The sequence below is a fragment of the Ostrea edulis genome, chromosome 8, assembly GCF_947568905.1.
Source record: "Ostrea edulis chromosome 8, xbOstEdul1.1, whole genome shotgun sequence".
Taxonomy (NCBI): Eukaryota; Metazoa; Mollusca; class Bivalvia; order Ostreida; family Ostreidae; genus Ostrea; species Ostrea edulis.
In genome coordinates this window covers 31,077,619-31,100,315 of record NC_079171.1, presented here as the reverse complement: position 1 = coordinate 31,100,315, position 22,697 = coordinate 31,077,619, and the positions used below count along the sequence as shown (strand labels likewise).

At 34.0% G+C, this 22,697-nt stretch overlaps 3 protein-coding genes across 3 annotated transcripts; 1 reads left to right on the top strand and 2 right to left on the bottom strand.

Annotated features, from left to right (window-relative positions):
* Positions 1–5,308: 5,308 nt before the first annotated feature.
* Positions 5,309–9,003, bottom strand: LOC125662548 (uncharacterized). The gene is made up of 5 exons (XM_048894782.2): positions 8,921–9,003; positions 7,740–7,814; positions 6,573–6,692; positions 6,195–6,326; positions 5,309–5,655 (listed from the first exon to the last, which is right to left on the bottom strand). The coding sequence occupies exons 1-5, from the start codon at positions 8,954–8,956 to the stop codon at positions 5,485–5,487; spliced, it is 534 nt and encodes a 177-aa protein (XP_048750739.2). The 5' UTR covers positions 8,957–9,003; the 3' UTR covers positions 5,309–5,484.
* Positions 9,004–10,007: 1,004 nt separating this feature from the next.
* LOC125663077 (uncharacterized) lies at positions 10,008–16,869 on the top strand. The gene is made up of 9 exons (XM_056147552.1): positions 10,008–10,187; positions 10,321–10,452; positions 10,836–10,961; positions 11,963–12,060; positions 12,422–12,553; positions 13,730–13,928; positions 14,362–14,455; positions 14,813–15,069; positions 16,116–16,869. Exons 1-9 carry the CDS (start codon positions 10,008–10,010, stop codon positions 16,509–16,511), a joined length of 1,614 nt encoding a protein of 537 aa, XP_056003527.1. The 3' UTR covers positions 16,512–16,869.
* A 909-nt stretch (positions 16,870–17,778) lies between these two features.
* On the bottom strand, positions 17,779–21,948 carry LOC130049544 (tripartite motif-containing protein 45-like). The gene is made up of 3 exons (XM_056147353.1): positions 21,822–21,948; positions 20,585–21,578; positions 17,779–18,062 (listed from the first exon to the last, which is right to left on the bottom strand). Exons 2-3 carry the CDS (start codon positions 21,546–21,548, stop codon positions 18,004–18,006), a joined length of 1,023 nt encoding a protein of 340 aa, XP_056003328.1. The 5' UTR covers positions 21,549–21,578; positions 21,822–21,948; the 3' UTR covers positions 17,779–18,003.
* Between the last annotated feature and the right edge of the window lie 749 nt (positions 21,949–22,697).

Sequence of the window (22,697 nt, the reverse complement as noted above, 5' to 3'; positions counted from 1 at the left end):
GTGGGGGTGGGGGGTAGCTACTAGCTAGTCAGTTAGCATCAAATCATGCAGCCGCAAAAAAGATTGAATATTCTAAAATATATCCAAGAAAACACAGAAATTGTAAAATGAAACATTTCATATTAAGGCAATCTCCATACTCGCATTATCTGATAAAAATAATTCTAATAACAATATAAATCAGAAATATCTTTTTATGCAAATAAAGCATTTTATTGTTTAGATAAGTTAGCTTCGTTAGGCTCGAGTTGGCACATTTTTTTGGTTTTCATTTTCAAAACACATTTATATCCATAAATATTAGCAAAAAAATAAGATGTTCATTTATATTTCTAAAATCGGATGTGAAATTATCATTCCGTCGGACCTTTTCTTTTTATAATGTATTCTACATAATGGTTATATATTTTTTCAAAACTTTGGTGAGCACAATGACTCGTTGTACAAAGTTTAATATCTATAGCAATCATTTTGATGCTCTATACAAACGAGTCTTAATATTTCAAAATTTTCTCAGGGGTGACCCCCTGACCCTCCCCCCTCCCGCACTTATATCCTCTCGGCACTTCGCGCCTCGGTGAAACCTTCAATTTCATCTTTCGGGCCTACACATTGAAATAGTCCTAGTTATGCCCCCTGATAGCTTAAAGGGGCATTATATATATTTCACCGGGACGTATTACTTTAATTTGAATTCACAATAAAAACGATTCCCCAGAATAAATTTTCCTTTTCAGTTGTCTTGTATCACGTTATTCTTCAGTAAAATTCCGAGATAAGAATGCTGGACGCGTAAAGAAAAAATGCAGGGTTGACCATCCCAACATATCAGATATCAAAATTACCATAGAAACTGGCCAGTCTCAAGCTGTGAAAAACTCCGTCCTAATTGCTTGGTCAGTAAATGTGCTCTTATCTTAGAATCTGCTTCCTAAATCCAACACTTTATTGCAGTTATGTAATCTTTGCAATGTGTTAAAGCTTTCTCTTTTGAGTTCATTCTTTTCATATGCAAGGTTAATATTTGTATCCCTGCATTAACGATATTTGCATGAATGTATATAATTTTTTTAAAAATGTTTTCTAAAAAAAAAAAAAAATCAATTATGTGTGTATATATTTTATAAAAATTATAAATATTTCAAATCAATTATACATTCTACACTAATCTTGTTTAAATTAACTCAGCATCCTCTTCTTCAAAATATGCGAGTCATGTGCATTTGTGTGTGCGTATGTCATAAATATTAAAATCTATCTTTTAGTCGAATTTCATCACGATCTTACAACGTTGGCCCAATGTTGGGCCAATGTTGTATTCCCAACTAGTCCTTGTACCAGAGTATGAAAGTGATAAGATGACATTGGCCCTATGTTGGGCCAGCATTGTGTTGACAACAAACTCCGGCAATTAATTAGTCACAATATTACAACGTTGGCCCAATGTTGTATTCCCGACTAACCACGGCATCAGAGTATGAACGTGATATGTTGACATTGGTCCGATGTTGGGCCAACGTTGTTTAACCAACGCCAACCATCGGCCAACGGTCCAACCATTAGCCAACGTAGTCATGCTATCTGGATATATATATATATATATATATATATATATATATATATATAGCTGTGAAAGTGGTGGCAACTATAGTTTTGAATATCAGTTGTTGAATTATTTAAGTGAGATACAGCACTCAGAATTCTTTGTTATGTAAACAAGGCTCGTGTCATGTTTTTATGTATGCATGTACATATATGTACATAGCATGTAGTAGGCGGGTTTAGGATATTCTTTGTTATCTCTAACATTTACCATAATATACCAGTCGAAAAAATAACGAAATATTTTAGCGGACAATACAATTCGCAAAAAAAAAAAATGTAAAGTCAGTCCAAGTACACACGGTGAATTGGCAACACTTAAGAAAGTAATTTTGTGACTTCTTTTTGTCTTTGGAGGTTGACAAGAAACCCTGTTCATACGCAGAAAAATACTTAGGTGATTTCATTGGTAAAACCCAAGAACTTCCGGAGGTTTCACCCCTGGGCCCCAGTCTTAAGGCGACTACCAGACCCCTTGCCATATTTTGCGTACACTTCATCTTCTTTCTGGCTACGCGCCTGATAATGAAAGTTCATAACACCTTAATTTTTGAAGAGTTCACGGAAGGGCAATCAGGTTCTGTTTATTGTGTTTATGTGTAAAACATTTAAATAACATCTTTTTAGTACTATTGATACGAAATTGCAATAATATTGATATTTAGAGTAAATTTAATGACCCCAGGAGTAGGGATTTTTGGTATCAAGGTGGGGTCAAAATGGCCAGTTATTAATTGTATGAACATTTCAAAAGCTCCAATGGATCAATTCGGGTTAACAAACAAAAAAAAAACAAAAAACAAACAAACAAACAAACAAACAAACAAAAACAAAAAAAAAAGACCTAGATCTATAGAGAACAATTTTCTGGAGGGAAAAATCACATTGATATATCAAGTTTCTTTAGTTATTTCCTGTCGTAGATAGATATTTTCATACTTCTTGATAACTGCCATTCTAATTCTTATCTAATTTGTTAGATTAGAAGCAGGAAGTAGTAAAAACTAGGGATGTTAATGAATATTCGTCTGATGAGATGATATTCGAATTTGAATATTCGTTAGTTTTCATAAATACTGTAAAAAAAAAAAAAAAAACTTAAAAGAAAGATAACTCTGACAAATTCAATTGGAAAAATTGATCCAGAGTTATTTCTCTTTATTTAGATCCTTGTTGGTAAGACACAATAGCTACAGTATAAAAGCACGGTAAGGGTCCGTGACACCCTCAGTGAGTCGAAGGCAACGCCTTTGTTGAGACCCAAGGCCAAATCACCCGGAAGCTCCTGAAAAAGGCATTGACAATCGCCTTTAAATGTTAGAGTATATATTCCTTTTGTTGTACTAAATATTAGTAAAAACCTTAGATTTCCAAGTTTTACTGATGCTTGCAGTTTCCTTTAAAGCATTCAAAGCATTAAAGAAAAGTAAATGTCTAAAAGTGCACCCGCACAACAACAACAAAATATGCTTGAAATTAATTTAACATATTCTAATGATTCTTAAAACATTCAAATTTATGAAAAGGGGAAAGTGAACGAAATTACATTACTGAAAATCTTTTACAAACAAAGAAAAAAAAAAATGATATGTGTGTTCTCTCGTACCGTAATCACAGTTAGGAGAATTGACCATGTTTTTTCGGTGTAAATCATAGTTAATCAAACAGTTATGTCTTAATTTAGTATGAATTATATTTACCTTTTTTTTTTTTTTTTTTTTTTTTTTTTTGCCAAGAAGAAAATGTTCAGGCACTATTGTTATTAGAAATGTTTTGGCGGAACTGACAGATAGAAATTCTTTTCTTTGCTTCGTTTGCTAAAGAGTTCCATTTGCGAATGGCATCTGGAAAAAAATGATTTATTATATATTTCTTGCTTATAGTTCTGGGAGGTATATAGTCATATTCGTAACGTGTATTGTAGCACCATGTATCCTTTCGAAAATTGTCAATGATATCGCCTAGATATTGTGGTACAAGATTGAGGTGAATTGTATACATTGTCATCAATTTAGGGATTTCCTGTCTTTTATACATGTACATAGTGGTTCCCAATCTGTTTCTAAATATAAAGATTCTTTGGATGCAAGAATTGGCAGTCCCGTTACAATTCTAGCCGCACGGAGCTGTATTTTTTCTACGTTTGCAATTTCTGCAGAAGAACATCCACCCCATACGACTGAAGCATATTCTAGTATAGGTCTAACAAAAGTCACATACAATTTAGATTATCTTTTTCTACATAAAATGAATTTGAGTTTCCTTAGAAGTCCTAGCTTGTATACGCATTGTTTACCTTGTTGCCCTGTTGCCTCAGGGCGGCCCGGCCCAGACCCCCTGCCTCATAAAGTGGCGCCCCCGTAACCGCAATTCCTGGATCCGCCCCTGTTTACAATACCATTGATATACACAAACCATTTTAAATCATTAGAAAAAGTGAGACCAAGACGTTTGTGAGAAGAAATGATTTATAATTGAAAATTTTGAAAAAAAAACAACCCATTTTTTTCATGGAATTTCATTATGCTTTGCCTTGGTGAAAAATAAAACTTAAGTTTTATTAGGAATAAATTTCAAAAGTCTGTTATTTGACCATTCTTCAAGAAATTTTTATTTCTTAGATAACTTACAGGTCAATAATAGTTATATTATGGGATTTTAAAAGTATCTATATTTCTAACGAATACAGAAAAAGGAGAAAAAGGAGATGATAAATAAATCATTCTAGAGGTCGTAAACGTATCTTATTATTTATATAATCACGTGAGCGATATGTACAATCGTTAAAACAACATAAAATCGCAAATTCAAGTCTTATAAAAAATAATAAGAAGTTTTAAAACATATTGAACTTTTTTTTAATTCAAAAAGTAAAAGGAGTGCAAAAATGTACAATTTGATATCTTCCGAATCAAAAAGAACCCGTATTGGGGAACTTGTTACTAAAAAGGGTCTGCTTATAAGCTTCTGGAAGCTTATTCACCCCCTCCCCCTCCCCCCCCCCCCCCTCAGGGGGGCCTTGAGGTAACAGGGCAACAAGGTAAACATTGCGTGTAAAAGCTAGAACTTCTAAGGGAACTTCATGGCGCCCCCTAGAACCCCTTACTAATCAGCTTGCGCCCCTGACTTTGGATTCTGGATAGGATATCATTTGTTGACTAAGGTTTAAATTATACACAGGCATGCTTGCCACATATGATCCACATATGATTTTCATATGTGGATCATATGATTAGCTTCATATGAGAATCATAAAAAAAGGGCATCATATGTGAATCATATGATGTGTTTCATATGATTTACATATGATTCACATATGTATATCATATGTAAGGGACTTCATATGATTCACATATGAAGGTTTTGTGTGCATGCTGTGTTAATATGTTATATGAGAATCATATGTAAGGAAACTCATATGTAAATCATATGAGACATGTATGTGTACTTTAATTATGTGATATGCAGATGCTGGAAATCAAGTATTTCTATTCATTCTACAACTACTTCTTGATTAAATACCAATGCAAAGTACAAAAAAATGATTACTCAATATTCTCTAAAATATCTCAATCTTATAGATATGGAACGGCTTCAACGATGAACAGAAATAAAAGATTTGACAGTGCATATTTACATAACTTTTGAAATCAGAATGAAAGATTCACATTTATAAAAAGTGAAATTTTCACCGAAAAGAAGACAAAGCACTTGTCGATACTTATATTTTGTGCTAAATTTCAGTTCCTTTCATACACATATAAAAAACATATCATATTTAAAAGTAACAAGTAAATCAATAACTGCACATGATTTTAAAGAAGAAATACACAAATATACAATAAACAATAACTTGAATTTATAAAATCTTAATTTAAAAAGTTATGATAAATATTTCTCAATTCTTCTCTCCTCCTTTTCCTCCAATTTCTCCCACTTGTCCAGTCTACCATCCTTGTTGACGGTGTCCACAAACTTATGGAATTCAGCCCAAAAAGCAAAGCCACTTGTTCCTCCTTTACGGAACAATTTCTGTGATGCGCAGAAAGATCTCTATGGAAATTAGAAATAAACATGTACAAGTATTGTTTCAGGTATTATGCATGCCTTTAAGTGAATCAATGCTAAAGTGAAATGATTTCCTTCTAAGGAAATGCTATTGTCTCAAGCCAAAATCTGGAGTTCGCTCATAGCTCTTTCCAGAATGGGAGAGGATGGTACATTTTGACCGCGACATGTGACAACGAGTAAATGCATGCCATTTCCATTTCTTATTTTTTTTTTTAAATAAATAAACTTCAGATTGTAGTACAATGTAGTCTCATTGCAATTAAAATGAAAGTGTTTAGAATTTTTAAAGTCTACTTTAATTTCTGAATTTACATGAGACAAAAATTTGATTCCCATGCAGGCAAGAGAAAGAGAATTAAATATTTCTTTCACATATCAAATTTATGAATCTATAAATTATTGCTAGGCAAATGTGGTATAAACGAAATCTTTATCTTAATATATAGAGCATTTTGAAAAATACTGTATAACTAATGTGGTTGAAAATGGTAAAACAAACAATATTGCATGAAATTAATTACCAGCAATAAGGTCAAGCGTTCCCTCTCTATGTCCACAAGTGGAATTGCTGGTGGCAAAAAACACTTCCACAGGTAGTTGTGGAGGGACTTTAAAGAAAGTCCCTCCACATCAATCTCCTTGTTGCCCATTAACTACAAAAAGGAATAATGACTTCAAGCATATGTATACTGTTAACTAGATATTTCAAATAACATAATATACAATTAATCAAATATCAAATTATTTCCATGAATTATGTGTATTTAATAGTTCACCCCACTGAAAAAAGTTTCCTTTACATTAAAACGTTTAACATTGTTTTATGTCTTAATTTGTAATGAAATACATTTACATTAAATCAAGACATCACCTTTTACTACACATGGTTTCTTAATTACCTTTGCTCTTGTCTGGTTCCTGTAATAAGTAAATTTTGTCGAGCCAAAGCTCGACAAAACCCCCAGGACATGACTTCTTTCTGCCCAACCTGCTTTACTGGTAAAGTCCTTCAGCATTCCCTAAAAAATGTTATCATACAGTTAGAAAATTCATACCTGTTTTTGAAATAAAAACAACATACGGGGGTTAATTTGTCAATGTCTTTGCTTCTCAGTGCAGGCATAACAATATAATATAGCTTCATTAACCTTTGTAAAATTTGGCTGATGCAGTTTGGTTGCACCAGTTCTTAGAAGTATTTTATTGCGAAATAAGGTATCATTTCAAAACTTTTATTGGGATGTAAAAATATGAGTTGGTCACATCATCAAAATCCCATAAAGGGCATTATGATAGATTACATCATTTATCAACACGCATTTACATCCGAATAATGTTTCAGTGTGAAATAATACTTAAATGATTTATTTATTTAAACATCAAAGGTATAAATTAAATGTTTGAACATGTTACATGACCACTTATGATCTTGGCTTTGCACTTCTTGAGAAGAAGAGATGTAAAGATTTTTCCGTTATATTCCTATATAAAACTTTATTTGCCTATTGTGACCCTGCCTTAGCCCCGGGAATCATGATTTAAACAACTTGAATCTACACTAATGTATTGAAGCTTTTACAGAAGTTTGATCTTTTCTGGTCCGGTGGTTCTTGAGTAGATGTTATGAAAAATGCAATTCAATTTTCTTTAATTCAACAAAAATCAACCCTTGGAAGAGGGTGCATGGTCCTTCATTTGAAGAAACTGAAATCCACTTCACACAAGGATGCTTGTTGGCAAGTTTGGTTAAAAATGGGTCAGTGGTTCTTGAAAAGAAGTGAAAAATGTGAAAAGTTTACAGACGAACGGACAAACAGACAGATGGATGCCAGACACCCTTCGAACAGAAAAGCTCTTTGGCTCAGGTGAACTGATAATTGAAATTGGAAATGTTGCCTCTTACAGCAAAAAATGTACTTTTCACTTTTGAAATAAAAACAATATGTCCCAATTTAAGGTACTCATTCTTAATTTTGTTAGCAAGGTGAACACTTTTGCACCTCTTTTGAAGTATTTAACCAGTTAACAATTTTCACTGTTCATCAGGATTATATCAACTAACAAACCTGTATTTCTTGATCTTGGAAATTGATCCACGGAAATACGCTGAATTTGACTTTTAGGAAATTTATATACTCCTTCTGTGAAAATACAATTAATTCATTAATTCACAGCATATATAAAATAAAACAGGTATATGATGGCTTTAAATAAGAGGCCCATGAACCACAATGCTTACTGTTGCATTTTGTGGCACCACCTTAAAACCCAGGGGCCATAATTTGAACACAATTGAATGTACACTTCCTGACAATTAATGCTTCCATGTAAATATGATAAATGATGGCTTTGCTATTCTTGAGAATTAGCTTTCAAAACCCTTTCCAATAAATTCCATTGTCAAACTCTTATCATCTATTGTGGCCCCACCCTGTCGTTGGGGTTCAAGATTTCAACAAACTTCATTGAATTTATGCCAGCTGTGGAGGCTTTCACATAAATATAAGTTTTCATGGCTTTGCAGCTCTTGAGGAGAGAAGTTTTAACATTCTCCCTGTATTTTGCTAATTAAAAATTAAATTGCCTATTGTGGCCGCACCCTGCCTCCGGGGACCATGATTTTATCAATTTACAAGCTACACTATGTCAGGAATTTTTCACACAAGGCTTTCATCTGTTCTGGGTCAGTGTTCTTGATTTGAAGATTTATAAAGGGTTTTTTCCTATATATTTTGATGTAAAAAATCACAAGTCCCTATTGTGGCCCCATACAACCCCCAGGGACCATGATTTGAACAATTTACAAACTACATTACTTCAGAGAGCTTGTATATCTGAGTTTCATCTTTTCTGGTCCAGTGGATCTTGAAAAGAAGATTTTAAAAAAAAATTGCAATATATTTCAATATAAAACTTTGATCTCCTATTGTGACCCCATATACGACCCCCAGGGGCCATGGAAGCTAGACAGATGGACGGACGGTTGATCAGAAAAGCTCACTTGAGGTTTCAGTTCAGGTGAGCTATATTAAATATATTACTGGCCTGCAGTTATACTAGCATAAGGTAAGTAAAATGTTATTGGCTTTTGTAAATAAATGATTCATAAATGCTTTTACTAAAATTAAAAGTTTTCATCATACCGTAGGTTTTAATTAATTTAATTCACTTTCTGTTGGAATATAAAATGGATCATATTAACTGTTAATCTTATATGACTTTCATTACAAATGATAAAACACCATACCTCAATAGTTGACCCTTCTACTGACACTTTGGTCATTGAGAGTGCTTCTTTGTTCTTAATCCTTTGGACCTCTCCTCTCAATTTGTTAACCTCCTCTGTCAGCCTTTTCTGTTCTTTCACTTAAAAGAACATTAAATATATTCCTTATTTATGAAGGTTTTGATTTTGGTCAAACTGTGCTTTTAATTCTAATTCTAGGAGAAATATGTATCAAACAAACAAGCATCAATTATATTATAATCACTTATTTATTTATTTATTCCCCCCAGAAAACATTAATATTTAGACATAAACAATTTTTACTGAAAAATAATATATTACTTTTGAATAAATTGATACTTTTGAATAAGTTAATCATTACAATAATTAAAAAAAGAAAGAAATTAAGTTCCTTACAAATTTCTGACAACACTGCCATAATTTTATCCTGTGGAGGAATGTCAACAGTGGGAGGAGCAGGGGGTGATTCAGGAACTACTCGAGCTAATTGTGGAGAATCTGAGAGATTTGGGAGAGGCCCCACTTGTGAGTTTTCGAATAGGTCATCTTGAGAGTCCTGTGAATAAATACCATATGCACCTTAATGACTGAATGCCAATTAAAAGTTAACGAATTGTTTATTTATGATTCCTGTTTGTTTATGATAAAACCAAAATATCAGACAGTTCTTAGATCCACTCCTCATCTTTGTTCGAGTTACTGCCCTTAGACATTGAGTAAACACGCATAGATACTTGTATTGCATTGAAATCTAAACATTTTATTCATAGATATGGGTCAGTGTATTGAATATAAACAAATTTAGCGATACTTACTGCCAAGTAGTCTCTCTCCATCTTTCCGAACCTTTATGTTTTGATCGTCTGCTAGCGCGTGCTAAAATATGCTTGGTTAACTTCGCGCTTGAACCGATGGCAAGTAATGCAAACGGTGTGAAAGCGTTTTCTGAACATTGATTTTGGCACTGACAGTTGGCGCGATGGCTTTTCGCTGCAACGTCTGTGATGTGTCATTTGACAAAATAAATCATTTAAATCGACACAATCTTACAAGAAAACACCTATTAAATGACAGCTTCAAAAGCCTGATGAACACCTGTTGTGACAAGGAGGAAAATCTCGACAATACGACGAAGTTTAGTTCGCGTTCGTTTCAACGAGACGCAGAAATTTTAGAAAACAGTTTCACAACGTTAATTAACGATGACGATTCGGATACCGATGGGGAGACTGAACCCGTCTCGGAGACAGAGGATTATGATCTATTGGTATTGTACTTTGAATATTCTGTATCATTATTTAGAAATTTTATTAATTTACAAGAAGTTGTTGAGTGCAAATTTTAGACCGTTTAGTTTCATGTTTACAAAGGATAGGAAAATATTGACACTTTGTTTTTAGAATGAAGGCTTCAGTAGTGACTCTGAGAGCCAAACATACGAGGACCAAACAAATGACAGCAAGTGGTATCCATTTCCAGACAAGCTGAATCTTCTTTTATATGGATTGCTTCATAGTACAACACATCACATTGTAAGTAAAATGTGTAAATCATATTAAAATCCAAATTTAAAAAAACCAAACAAACTAGAATTTTCACATTCATTACAAACAGATCGAATCGAATTATACTTTGTTTAGAACAACTGATCGCAAATATTTCCCTAATCATCAACTCTGAAAATGCATTTTTTTGTGTGTGTGGGAGGTATGATTATATGACATTTGAATTAATTAAATATTTGTTTTAGTAATGTGCTTTGATACATGACCAAGTCAGTAATTCTTATATTGATACTGAAATTTGCATCAGTGATATTCCCCAACTCTACTTGTTTTTGAACAGTAAAAATAATGTATAACCACAGTATCTGAAAATGTCATTCCTGTCAATTCCATTTTGTTTTCTTTAAAAGAGTTTGGAAGTGGCAAAGTATGTGTGGTTCATTTTAAAAGAAGTTGGTGTTCCCAATGTACCATCGTTAAATCATATCAGAAACATGAAATTTGGGGACTTGGATGTAAACAGCTTGATAGCTAAGGTAAGATTCATCATTCATTTGGTATGAGTAAAAATGCAAAGGCGGACCCAGAAATTTGTGAAGGGGGAGGGGGGTCTAGCACTTGATCTTTTAGGTGTTTCACAATCTCCACCCCCACCCTATTTACGCCTTTTGATTGTGCACATATTAACATTAAATTTACTACCTGTTTCCCATATTCTAGTCATTGTTATGGACTTATTCACATCCGATTTTCAATGATAAAAAAGAGCTGGTTTAAAGGTTACTTGCAATTAGGTGGAGGGGGGGGGGGGGGGCTGGGGCTGCATAGGCCCCCAGAATCTCTGCGGTAAAATATTTTATATTATATATACTTTTTAAGAATTTTTAAATGATACTTGTATCTGACGAAAATAAAATATCGTAAATATATACACATGTATCAGTGTTTCGTCCCATTTATCCTGATAAACTACATGGTGTTGATAAATTTGAATAATGTAATTGCATATAAGTATCCACCTTTCATATCATTTTTACTAAAAGTCTCGTTGAAATTGAATAAATTAAATTTTTTGGTCCGCTAAAGACCCCCTTTAGCGGATGTCTGGACCCCTCCCCCTCCACCCACCCCCATGGATCTACCCTTGAAATGCATACTCATCACACTTGGATTCATGATGATCCAATCAGTGTTTTGTTGTTGGATATGGAATTTATTTTAAGAGTAGCTGAGGACAGATTCAGACTTTTTTTTATAGATTGCAGTTATAAAAAATGTTTATGAGTATAAAACATTTGGTTTTTTTTTTCTCATTATGAAATATATATCTATTGATTTTATTCAACTGATATATTACACAGTATTTCGATGCTGAAAAAAAAACCTTTAATCTACCCAATATTTCCTACATAGGAAAGGTGTCAGGAAATATAACCATATTCCCAACCCTTAACTTAACATTTCAATTTTTTTTTTATAATATTGATATTTTATTTACATTGCCAAAAAGTTGTATTCAGATTTATTGTAATATCAGGGAGAAGATGACAATGGTTTACCTTTATACATTCTGAAACCAACTGAAATTGCCAAACTCCACTTGAGCAATCCTTCAATATCAAAGAACATTGCCAGGTATGTATAAATATGAACACTTATTTATAATTAGAATGAAAAGGTAAAACCATAGTATAACCAAATGTAGTGAAAGTGGTTCATAAATAACTGAGGTCTATTACTGTCACAGGCCACACCACTTTATGAACTTCAGTAATATACAATTGATGCAGATCTTTGTTATCTCAAACACTAACTGATATCAGGGATGCATGTGTCAATGTGAACTGGCAATCCCAACCGCTTTTTCCGTTATGTTTTTTTTTTACCTTGTTTTCTTGAATCCTCGCATATTTCTAAGTTTAATTTTGGTCCGGTTGAGTTCAAGATAAGGAGGTTTGACTTAATTGTAATTTAACCCTAAATTATTCTCATTAAGGTATCCACGGAAAACTGGTCTTGTACGTGAGCAAAGGGACGGCAGTCGCCTCCATGAAATCATATCCCCTTGGGCATCATTTGGTGTGAAGGAGTATGACAACCCTTTCTGGGACATCCTTAATCCCCATAGGTACGTAGTTCGTAAAGCGAACACTTGATGAAAAGTTGTCTCCTTCCCCGAAAATGAATTATAACCTGTTCCAGGGAAATCATTTGACGTTATAGTAAAGGTGAATATTTGAAGCACTTTTGTTAAAGCTGTATGGTCCGAATTACAATATTTTTTTCCATCTCCTAAAAGCGCTATTAAATCATCGCACGTATGTAGTTATGAGGCTGTACGACATATCATAAATTATTTCACCTGTTTTAACCCAAATTATTTGATTTTAAATCGATGTATACAAATAACCGCGTCACGTACTCTGCCATTTCAAGTGACAGTCATGTTACCAGTTCAAACTTTCAGATCATCGGTGGTCTTATCTGTGTAAAACTGTGTATTTTGTTATAATAATAATACCATATTTATATAGCACCCTTTTCATACACTATGTACGCTCAAAGGTGCTTTACAAATGTAATGTACATTATTACCCCGGCAGACCTTATATCAAACTAGAACTTTCTCAGCCTCCTAGGAAGCATACAGTGCAAGCTGCCATTACAAGCGCTAGAGCACTAACATTCTAACAATATCTTTCACTGTCTATAGCCAGGTACCCCTTTTACACTTCGGTGGAGTGAGGAAATTCATGTAAATTGCCTTTCCCAAGGACACGTCAGCCCTGCCTCGACCAGGACTCGAACCTTTCGGTCAAAAGTCTGACAGCCTAACCACTCGGCCACCGACGCCACATAACAGTACCGCACCATAACTTTAATAGAAAAAAAAAATCAAATACCTCCTAGTAATTCCTTGTTTTACGCTCTTTCAGCCTTAAAACTAGACAGTTGCGTTTGAGTTAATACATCGTGTTGGGATTCCCCTGATGCGGGTGGTTCTATTTATAGACGTCTATTATGGGATGATTTATATATGCACCCACTATATTTATTTTCTAAATAATATTCGCACTGTATTCTTTTACATGCAGATGTTTTTAAGCATGTAATTAAGGGAAAGTTAATAACTTTATAAAGAAATTAATCTGCTTTAAAGCAATTATGTACAAAAAAAATACATGAACATCGGGTAGTACAGCTTTAATATTAGCTCACCCGAACCAAAGGCTTAAATGAGAATTTCTTCTTTTTTTTTTTTAAATCCGAGTGATTACCATATTTACTTGTTTTTATTTGATAGAGATGTACCATCTGGACTTCTTCATCTTTTTCATCTTGGAACATCAAAACATCTTTTTAAAGTCTGCATTGATTCATTAACTGATACTCAGGCAACATCACTTGAAAGCCATTTAACTGCTCTAGATGCCCATCAGCGAGTGAAATTTAACATTACCAAGAATGTGAACAGCAGACAAGGGAAGGATTTGAAAAAATTTGTGAGTAGCATATAGATGAATTAATCTGTAAAGAAAGTATTATGGTACTACATTCTTGCAAGGAAAGATCATTCATTTTTGATAGACATTTTGATGAAAATATATAGTAAACGACTTTGATAATTAATATTCATATCTGGGGGGGGGGGGGGGTCAGAGTTTTACATACAAATATAGGGAAAATCTTTAAAAATCTTCTTCTCAAGAACCATTGGGCCAAAGAAGTTGACATTTACATGAAAGCTCTCTGACGTAGTGTAGATTCAAGTATGCAAAATTAGTGGCCTCCAGGGGTAGTTGGGTCCATATTAATGACTAAGGTTTTACATGCAAATATCTATGGAAAGTCTTCAGATATGGGCCAAGGTGACTCAGGTGAACGATGTGGCCCATGGGCCTCTTGTTTTTGAATGAGGTATGCTTCTGATGTAAGCACGTTTTCATACTGAAATTGCAATGTTGTAGGAGGCAGTGTACAAAGGAGGTGCAGGATTTATCCACTAGGAAGGAAATGTGCAACTTTTTTGGTATGTCAATTTAACTCTATATAAATACCAAATTAGTTTATAAGAAATTAGACTTTTTGAAAATTTATGTAAAGAATTATATTATTATTTATATGAACCTCAGCAAAATATCATAGTAAGACTATGTCACATCCAGAGATGTTTTGGAATGTCTGCAAGTGTGTACACATTTATTTGCATGCATGAATGTTATGAATATTCTTGTAGAATAATATAGTACATGTTCTAGATATCTGACAGCAAAAACTATTTCAATATGTTTTAAGAAGGTTTATTTGGCCTGAAACAATCAAGTACTGGTAATGCTTTAGCAAAACTGAAAGCTTTGCATCCATAATTTTCTTTACATTAATATAGGAAATCTATCAGAAATCAAACAAGACTGTGAGAAGCCTTTGCTTTTGAGACCACTTCGTACAGCCAACAACAAAACAAAGCTGCAAGATATGTCAGCATTCCAACACCAATGCCTCCTATTGCAGGGTCTTATTGACCTAGGGATCCCATCCCCCTGTTTGGAAGGGAAGATGATCAGCTACCAAATGTGTAGATGTAAAGATGGATCAAGTATTGCTGAGGGTATGTCCATCATGTATTTGAGTAGAGAGGATGAGGTGCATTCTTTTTAAAATCACTCTCTTAATTTCCAATTGCTATTTGATATATATGTTCCTCATGAGTGTATTATAACGGTTACCAATGAATTACTTCAAGTTTGGAACAAAGATACTAAACCTTATAGTGTAATGCATGTACATGGTTCGTACGGGTCATGGAATTTGAACTCACTCATGAAATTTGGTTTTAGGTCTTGAGAAAGTAAGGGAATTTTGAGAGAGCTAGGTCATGGAAAGCCATGGGATTTCACTTTTTCCTCCTTTAAAATAAATGGATATTGTTTCGCCTAATCCGGAACTACTAAAACCATGTTGGTTATAATCTGTATCATAAAAGGGCTTGACACAAAGTAATTTCCATTACTGTGAGCATTTAGGTGCGAATGAACAAGTGTGCTACAGGTAATGGCACATATACCGGTATGCAGTCTGATGAGTCGTGCCTTGGAAATGTGTTTATTCTTCTGAGTGGGAGCACAATTTTGAGTAGGTCAGGGCTGTTAAGAGAAATAGATAGAGCGTTCTGCACAACGTGCTTGAAGGTGGTGGATATGGGAAACATGGGGGTGGGGGCACTGACTTCACATTGATGTTCAACGAAACACGTAAAACTTCAGAGAGAAGTGGATCAACGAGATTTGAGTACTATCTTAAAAAATGACATTAAAGAGGAGAAAACTTAGATTGTTCTATCCCCATAGTGCAGTTTATTCAGAAACAGCATCATTAAATCACATTTTGTGGACTATACATACAGTAACAATGTATAATTCGTACAAATCAAATGAAAATGTGAAGAAACTTTTTCAAATTATATTTCCTGATATGTCCAACTGCTAAGTCGTTTTCATGTGGTAAGAAAGACCTCATATTTGTGTCTTATTCATCAGTCTGTTGTCTGTCTTTGAGGTCATTGAAAATGGGTTGAGGTCATGAAAAAGTAATGAAATTTGATGACTGCAATTCTGTACGAACGATACATTGTATGTTACCATTGATCATGATATGATATTATAAAATGTTTTAATATTCTTCACTTTCAGTTTAAAGTTGGAATCTTCAAAGGTGGTCTACTCTTTCTTCAGGGTGCTAGGAGAAGTTCATTAGCAATTGTTGAAAAGGGGGTTATACAGCGACCAACACATCTTGGTTGTCCTGTGATAAAGTTCTCTGAGGATTTGGATGTTATTCCTATTACAAATGTTCTTTCCTACATGCCACTTGTTCATCACTGTATCCAGTGCCATTGCAGCATCAAAGAAGGAAAAACCCCAGCCAGGATTGAACAAGAGGAGACTGAACTCAAGCATACAAAGTTTATTAAACACAAGTTATCCAGGGGATACAGATTGTTTCTAGTCAATGTATATTCACTAAAATGTCCATCTAGTTTTGATTTTTCTAAACCATCAGCTTGTGCAAAGTCATTTTTGATATAAATCTTCTTTGTATGTATTTTTAGTGTACTTGCACAAGCAATCCCCTTGATGCTCTGAGAATTTTTTGAAATAGGTATACATGTTTGTTTGCTTTTGTTTTACATCCCTTTGAGAATTTTTCACTCATGTTTGGGATGTGACCACCCCTGTTGAAAGGCTGCAAATAATATTTAAACCTATACTCCACACTTGTGTTCATTGACCAGTGGGGGATCTTTTTTTATGCCAACATAAAAAAATGTGCTGTATGGTGTGATTATGTAAAGAATATGCTGTACATGTTTTAATGTATCATGGATTCCTGCTGTACATGTTTTAATTTATGGATTCATCACTAAAATTAAATTTTAAAAGTAAATGATTTCTGTTGTCTTTGTTCAGAAAAAAACTTTTTTTTTTAAAGAACAATTATCATTTGTTGCAATTCTCATTTTTGATCAATCCCTTTTCTGGATTAAATAAGGTTAAAATTTTACATATTTCTTAAAATATATTGAATAACTTGACAAAATTTTGCTTGTTAACTTTTGATTTAGAAAGCAGATATTCAAAAACTTGTGTCCTTCCCAACATTAAGATTTTAAACCAATATTGTACATTTTTCATAAAATGAGCAATCAACCAGTGTTTTTTCTCAAACCCTCAAATATGCGAGAATTTACGTTATCGGTATACTTTGCTCTGTCAGAGAAGACATACTATTTTTTAAAAATTCATATATGGTACACATTAATTTATTTTATATGAGAAAATCATGTGATTTTCATATGAAATTTATACCATGTGATAATCATATGAAAATCAATTCATATGAAATTCATATTATTTTCTACATATGAGAATCATATGTTTGTCACATATGATTCTCATATGAAGTGAGTTTCATATGATACACATATGACTTGCATATGATCCTCATATGAAACTCACTTCATATGAGGATCATATGTGACACTTTTTCCTATGTAGTATGCTATACTTTTGTAGAAATATCAACATCTGAGTGTTATCCCAGGTAGCACAGCAATATTTTAAAAACATTTTTATAACAAATGTTGGAAAAACATTTTACAAAATGTTTTATTCAAGTGATTTTGTATGATCTCAGAAACATGTTTAAAACATTTCTAAATAACATTTAAGCAGAATGTTTTAAAAACATTTCATGAAACATTATCAAAATATTTCTAAGAAACATTTTAAGAACATTTAAAAGAAATGTTTTTGAGAACATTTCAAAGAAACCATTTGAGAACATTTAGAAGAACGTTTTGAGAACATTTATGGAAACATTTTGAGAGTATTTAAAATTCAGTTTTACGAGATTATATACGACATTCTTCAAACAATTCTGATAAATGTTTTCAAACCCTTTCACTAATGTTTTATATAAACTGTGAATATGCTTAAAAACCTGAACCGTAATAAAATAGAATAAACAACAGGTTTTTTTTACCAGATAAAATTTGTATTTTTGAAAACTCAGCCCATATTATTCCGAATCTGATGGAGATTCATCTTCTTTTTGATTTGGCTTCTTTTCCCTTTTTTCTGAAAAAGAAAGATTTGAACATGAAACAAACTTACAAAATTATTATTCATTTACAACTGCATGTACTATGTATATTCAAACATGTGATGAAGACATGAACAACATGTGATATGGTACAGAGTTGTATAAACAGACCAGCATAAGATTTAACAATGTATTACTGTATTTTTCTGACGACAAACTTCATATATACCTTAGTATAATTAGTTCCTCCAGGAAGGTATGGAGCAAACACGAGACCGTTTAAAACTTCTCCTTTAATTGTCTCAAACGAGATAGTTTCTTCGATGCTTTGCGTGCAGCAGCTATATATTCCCTGAGACTGTGTTACCTCACCTGAGACAAATACTCAAGTGAGCTTTTCTTATCACATTTTGTCTGTGTCCATCCGTGAACTTTTAACATTTCCGACTTCTCCAGGATTGATTTAAGCCAAACGTGGGACAGAACATGGGTAAAGAGGATTCAAGCTTGTTCAAATGAAAGACACGCCCCTTTCGAAGTGAACATAATTAAGAACCACTTATCCGTACTCCCTCCAAAGGGAAATTATCAAAAAAGGTTGGATTCATTCAAAATTTTTTTTCGTAAAAACCACTGTGTCAGAGAAATTGAAATTTACATGACCGTTTCCTGACATAATGCAGATTTACAATTGTTAAATCATGAGCCACGAGGGTAGGATTGGACCACGAAAGGGGATAACAGTTTTTCATGGGGGTATATAGGATAGATTTTTAAAAAACACTCTCAAGAACAACAATGCCATGGATATTCATATTGATATACAATCATCCCAAAGTATTGCAGATTGATGTTTGTTCAAATCATGACCTGAGCGGGTAGGATGGGTCCGCAATAGAAGATCAAAGTTTAACATGGGATATATAGGATAATTCTTTTAAAATCCTCTCAATTTTAAGGCTCATGATTGTTCATGTTGATACATGTATGCAAACATTCTCAGTTAATACAGTTTCATGTTTCTTCAAATTGTGGTTCCGAGTGTAGGGTGGGGCAACAATAGATGATAAAAGTTTGGCATGGTTATGTATAGGAAAAATCTTTGAAAATGATGTCAGGGCTATGAACACTTATAGTAATATGCATGTAGTGATTTGTTCCATGTGACTTTGTATCATGTTGTGAGTATGGAGCTAGGTTTAAACCACAATATGGATCAACATTTTACATGGGAATGAAGATTGCAAAAAAATCTTTTAAATGTCCCATAGCTGAACAACAACAGGGCCAAGGGGACTCGGGTGAGCGATGTGGCCCATGGGCCTGTTTGTTTATTGTAACAAGTGATCAGTAATATGATATGAATTATTCTCATTAAAGGGAACGTATGGTCAAAAATCAAATTTTGATATGTGAAAACTGGTACCATGCAGACAACAAAATCTAGCATAGAAAAAATAATTGCTGCTGATAACAAGATTTAATCTGTCATTTACACTGAAAACTACGGAAGCCCATTAGTGCAAACCAAAACTAAATAAAAAACGAAATTATTATATAAAAAACGAAATTACTATAGAAAAAACGAAATTATTATATAAAAAACGAAAACTAAATAAAAAACGAAATTATTATATAAACAAGAGGCCCATTGGCCACATCGCTCACCTGAGTCACTTTGGCCCATATCTGAAGACTTTCCATATATATTTGCATGTAAAACCTTAGTCCCTATTATGGCCCAAACTACCCTTTGCAAACTTGAATCTACACTATGTCAGAAAGCTTTCATGTAAATGTCAACTTCTTTGGCCCAATGGTTCTTGAGAAGAAGATTTTTAAAGCTTTTTCCTATATTTGTATGTAAAACTTTGACCCCCCCCCACCTGTGGCCCCATCCTACCCCCCAGGGGCCATGATTTGAACAAACTTGAATCTTCACTATGTCAGAAAGTTTTCTTGTAAATATCAGCTTTTCTGACTCAGTGGTTATTGAGAAAAAGATTTTAACTATATATTTGTATGTAAAACTTTGATCCCCCTTGTGGCCTCATCCTACCCCAGAGGCCATGATTTGAACAAACTTGAATCTGCACTATGTCAAAAAGGTTTCATGTAAAAATCAGCTTTTCTGGCTCAGTGGTTCTTGAGAAGAAGATTTTTCCTATATATTTGTATGTAAAACTTTGATCCCCTATTGTGGCCCCATCCAACCCCTGGAGCCCATGATTTGAACAAACTTGAATCTGCATTATGAGAGGTTGACCCTGATTATCAAATTGAATGGTTTGTGTCTCTGTGGAGCCAGAGTAACGGACAACTTTGGATTGCGTTTCATCATCACTGATCATGGTGACCAGGAGATCATCAGATGAGGTACAGCAGATAAAGCAAGGCATCCATCCCTGTAGTCTTATCACGGTCTGTATCTGTTTATTCTTCACTAGGTTTACAGTGTTTTCATCAGTGTCGGTATAAACAAGATTTCCATCTCGTGTCACTGATATGTCCTGTGGTATATATCCTAACTCGGTTTGGATTGATTTCAGTATTTTACCTTTGAGATCGAGAAGCTTCATGATTGTTTTATCCCCACGTGTCCAGACTTGTTCTTCACTCAGACAGCTGACACTGTATAGGTGTGTATATCCAGTGTCTATAGTTGCGGTGAGTCGAGGTTCATCAAGCAATGATTTTGGTATTGTGTAGCCGCGTTTTTCTCTGTTGATGGATAATGATGACAGAGAGCCAAACATTTCATTGAGCTGATCTTTGTTTATTTTCTGAGCATAAAAACTTGGTAATGTTGCTTGGACTTTAGGAGGTAATGTTCTAAATTCGGAATTCCTGGCTTTGTAAGTAGAGGTTAAGAAGACGTCATTTGATTCTAGTATTGATTTCAAGTCGGAAATGATCTGTTTTAGTTCAAATGTTTTCCGTTTGATTTCTTCTGTGTTTTTATTCAGCGCAGCCAAATGTTTGTTTTTCATCTCCTGAATGTCAGATTTCCGCTGGTTTACAATGGCGGTGATCTCTCGGTGCCAGACTTCTCCTTGTTGGTCGGCAGCTGTTGTCAGTTTTCCATAATTCGTTTTTAACTCAGCTATCTCAATTTGGACATCGGAAACCATTTCGTCATATCGAGGATAAATTCTGGTCTCTAGTTCTTCCAAATCTGTTTTTAAACTTTGTGTTTTTAAATTGATTTTTTCCAGAACATCTGATATTTCGTGACCTTTGTGTTTACCTGAGGTAACGCAGGTAGAACAGACAGGAATATCACATTCCTCGCAGTGAAGTTCACAGCGTTTTTCGGCATGATCAGGACATTTCGGGTAGATAGGAGTAGACTTTCTGTGTTTATAGGGTACAACTTTGTGTCTTTCAGACGAATCCGAGAGGTGCTCCCCAACACAGGCCTTGCATAAGTTAATATGACAAAGTTCACAGTGACTCTGTATGGGGACAGTTTCACAGAGGTCACATAGTAGGATTTCCTGGGCACTGCGCCGTGGGTGCATTTCTAGTGTCGGGATAACACGAGATGTTCACTGCCAATAAAAAAGGAAAGCTTAATTAAAGATTTTGGTAGGTTAAAACGATTGATAAGCTGAAATTACAGCATGATATAAAACGTATGACCATTAATTTTCATATTCGAAGTGCATCATTTGATTTATCAAATCTCCCCTTCATAATTATAGGAAAGTGTTATCAAAGTGAGATTGATTACCAAAAATATCGATAATAATGGAGTTATAATGTCAGGATATGTGGATATAATTTTGTCTCACCTGAAAATCCAACATGGCCTCCCTGTTATTTCGACCTTCCGTCTAGTCCTGAGAATTAAATACCTGTGCGGCGTGTCAGCCTGTGTATACTATCTACGTGTTATTGGTTGTTTAAATACTTGCACAGTTTGTTTTGACGTTGTTCATGTTTGGTTTCTATGTCAACATTCTATGTTAGATGACATAACAAAACGGCCATGCCGTTTCTATTCATTAAAAAATCTATCGTATAAATAGGAGAAGAAAAATTCACTACCTACCAGTATGTTAAAGGTCTTAGCTGTTTATCTTACTTGAACACCGTAAACTATGATACTGTTAACATTAATTTTGACATGTCGTACAAGTAAACATGTCATTAAGGGGGTATGCTACACCAGAGAAATTTGATGTTGATGAAAAGTGGAGGATATGTACAACAATATTTTGAAGTTGAAAATTTTCAAATTTACTTTATTTTGTCAAAAAATACAGTTTTAGTAGAAGGTAATCTGAAATTTTTTTAAAACCCCTGCTGGACTCGAACCTGCGACCTACAGTTCAGCAGTCGTTATTCTAACCTACTGAGCTACTCGGCTAGGTATTTCAATGGAAAAGGAAAAGTCAAATATTGCTGACAACGATTTTTTCATCCATGTTTTTAAAGGAAGTCAGCCATAATGACGATGTAGAGTACTACCTTAAAGAAAATAGAGAGAGCTTCTGCAACGTATTGAGTTAAGGCGTCTGAAATATCAACAGTTTTTATTGATGATTACGGCACTCTAAAAACAAGTGTTTTCCTGTTTAACCTATGTTAAGACAACAACAAAAACCAAATATCCAATGTTACAGAAACATTCTTCCTGCAAATAGTATGACCAAATATAAATTTCC

Coding starts and splice junctions, on each gene's coding strand:
- LOC125663077 (XM_056147552.1), top strand. CDS start 10,008: ATGAACACCTGTTGTGACAAGGAGGAAAATCTCGACAATACGACGAAG. Junction 10,188..10,320: donor CAGAGGATTATGATCTATTG/GTATTGTACTTT, acceptor CTTTGTTTTTAG/AATGAAGGCTTCAGTAGTGA. Junction 10,453..10,835: donor ATAGTACAACACATCACATT/GTAAGTAAAATG, acceptor TTTCTTTAAAAG/AGTTTGGAAGTGGCAAAGTA.
- LOC130049544 (XM_056147353.1), bottom strand. CDS start 21,548: ATGCACCCACGGCGCAGTGCCCAGGAAATCCTACTATGTGACCTCTGT. Junction 18,063..20,584: donor GAAGCTTCTCGATCTCAAAG/GTAAAATACTGA, acceptor TTTCTTTTTCAG/AAAAAAGGGAAAAGAAGCCA.
- LOC125662548 (XM_048894782.2), bottom strand. CDS start 8,956: ATGACCAAAGTGTCAGTAGAAGGGTCAACTATTGAG. Junction 7,815..8,920: donor TAGAAGGGTCAACTATTGAG/GTATGGTGTTTT, acceptor GTATTTTCACAG/AAGGAGTATATAAATTTCCT. Junction 6,327..6,572: donor GGAACCAGACAAGAGCAAAG/GTAATTAAGAAA, acceptor TCCTTTTTGTAG/TTAATGGGCAACAAGGAGAT.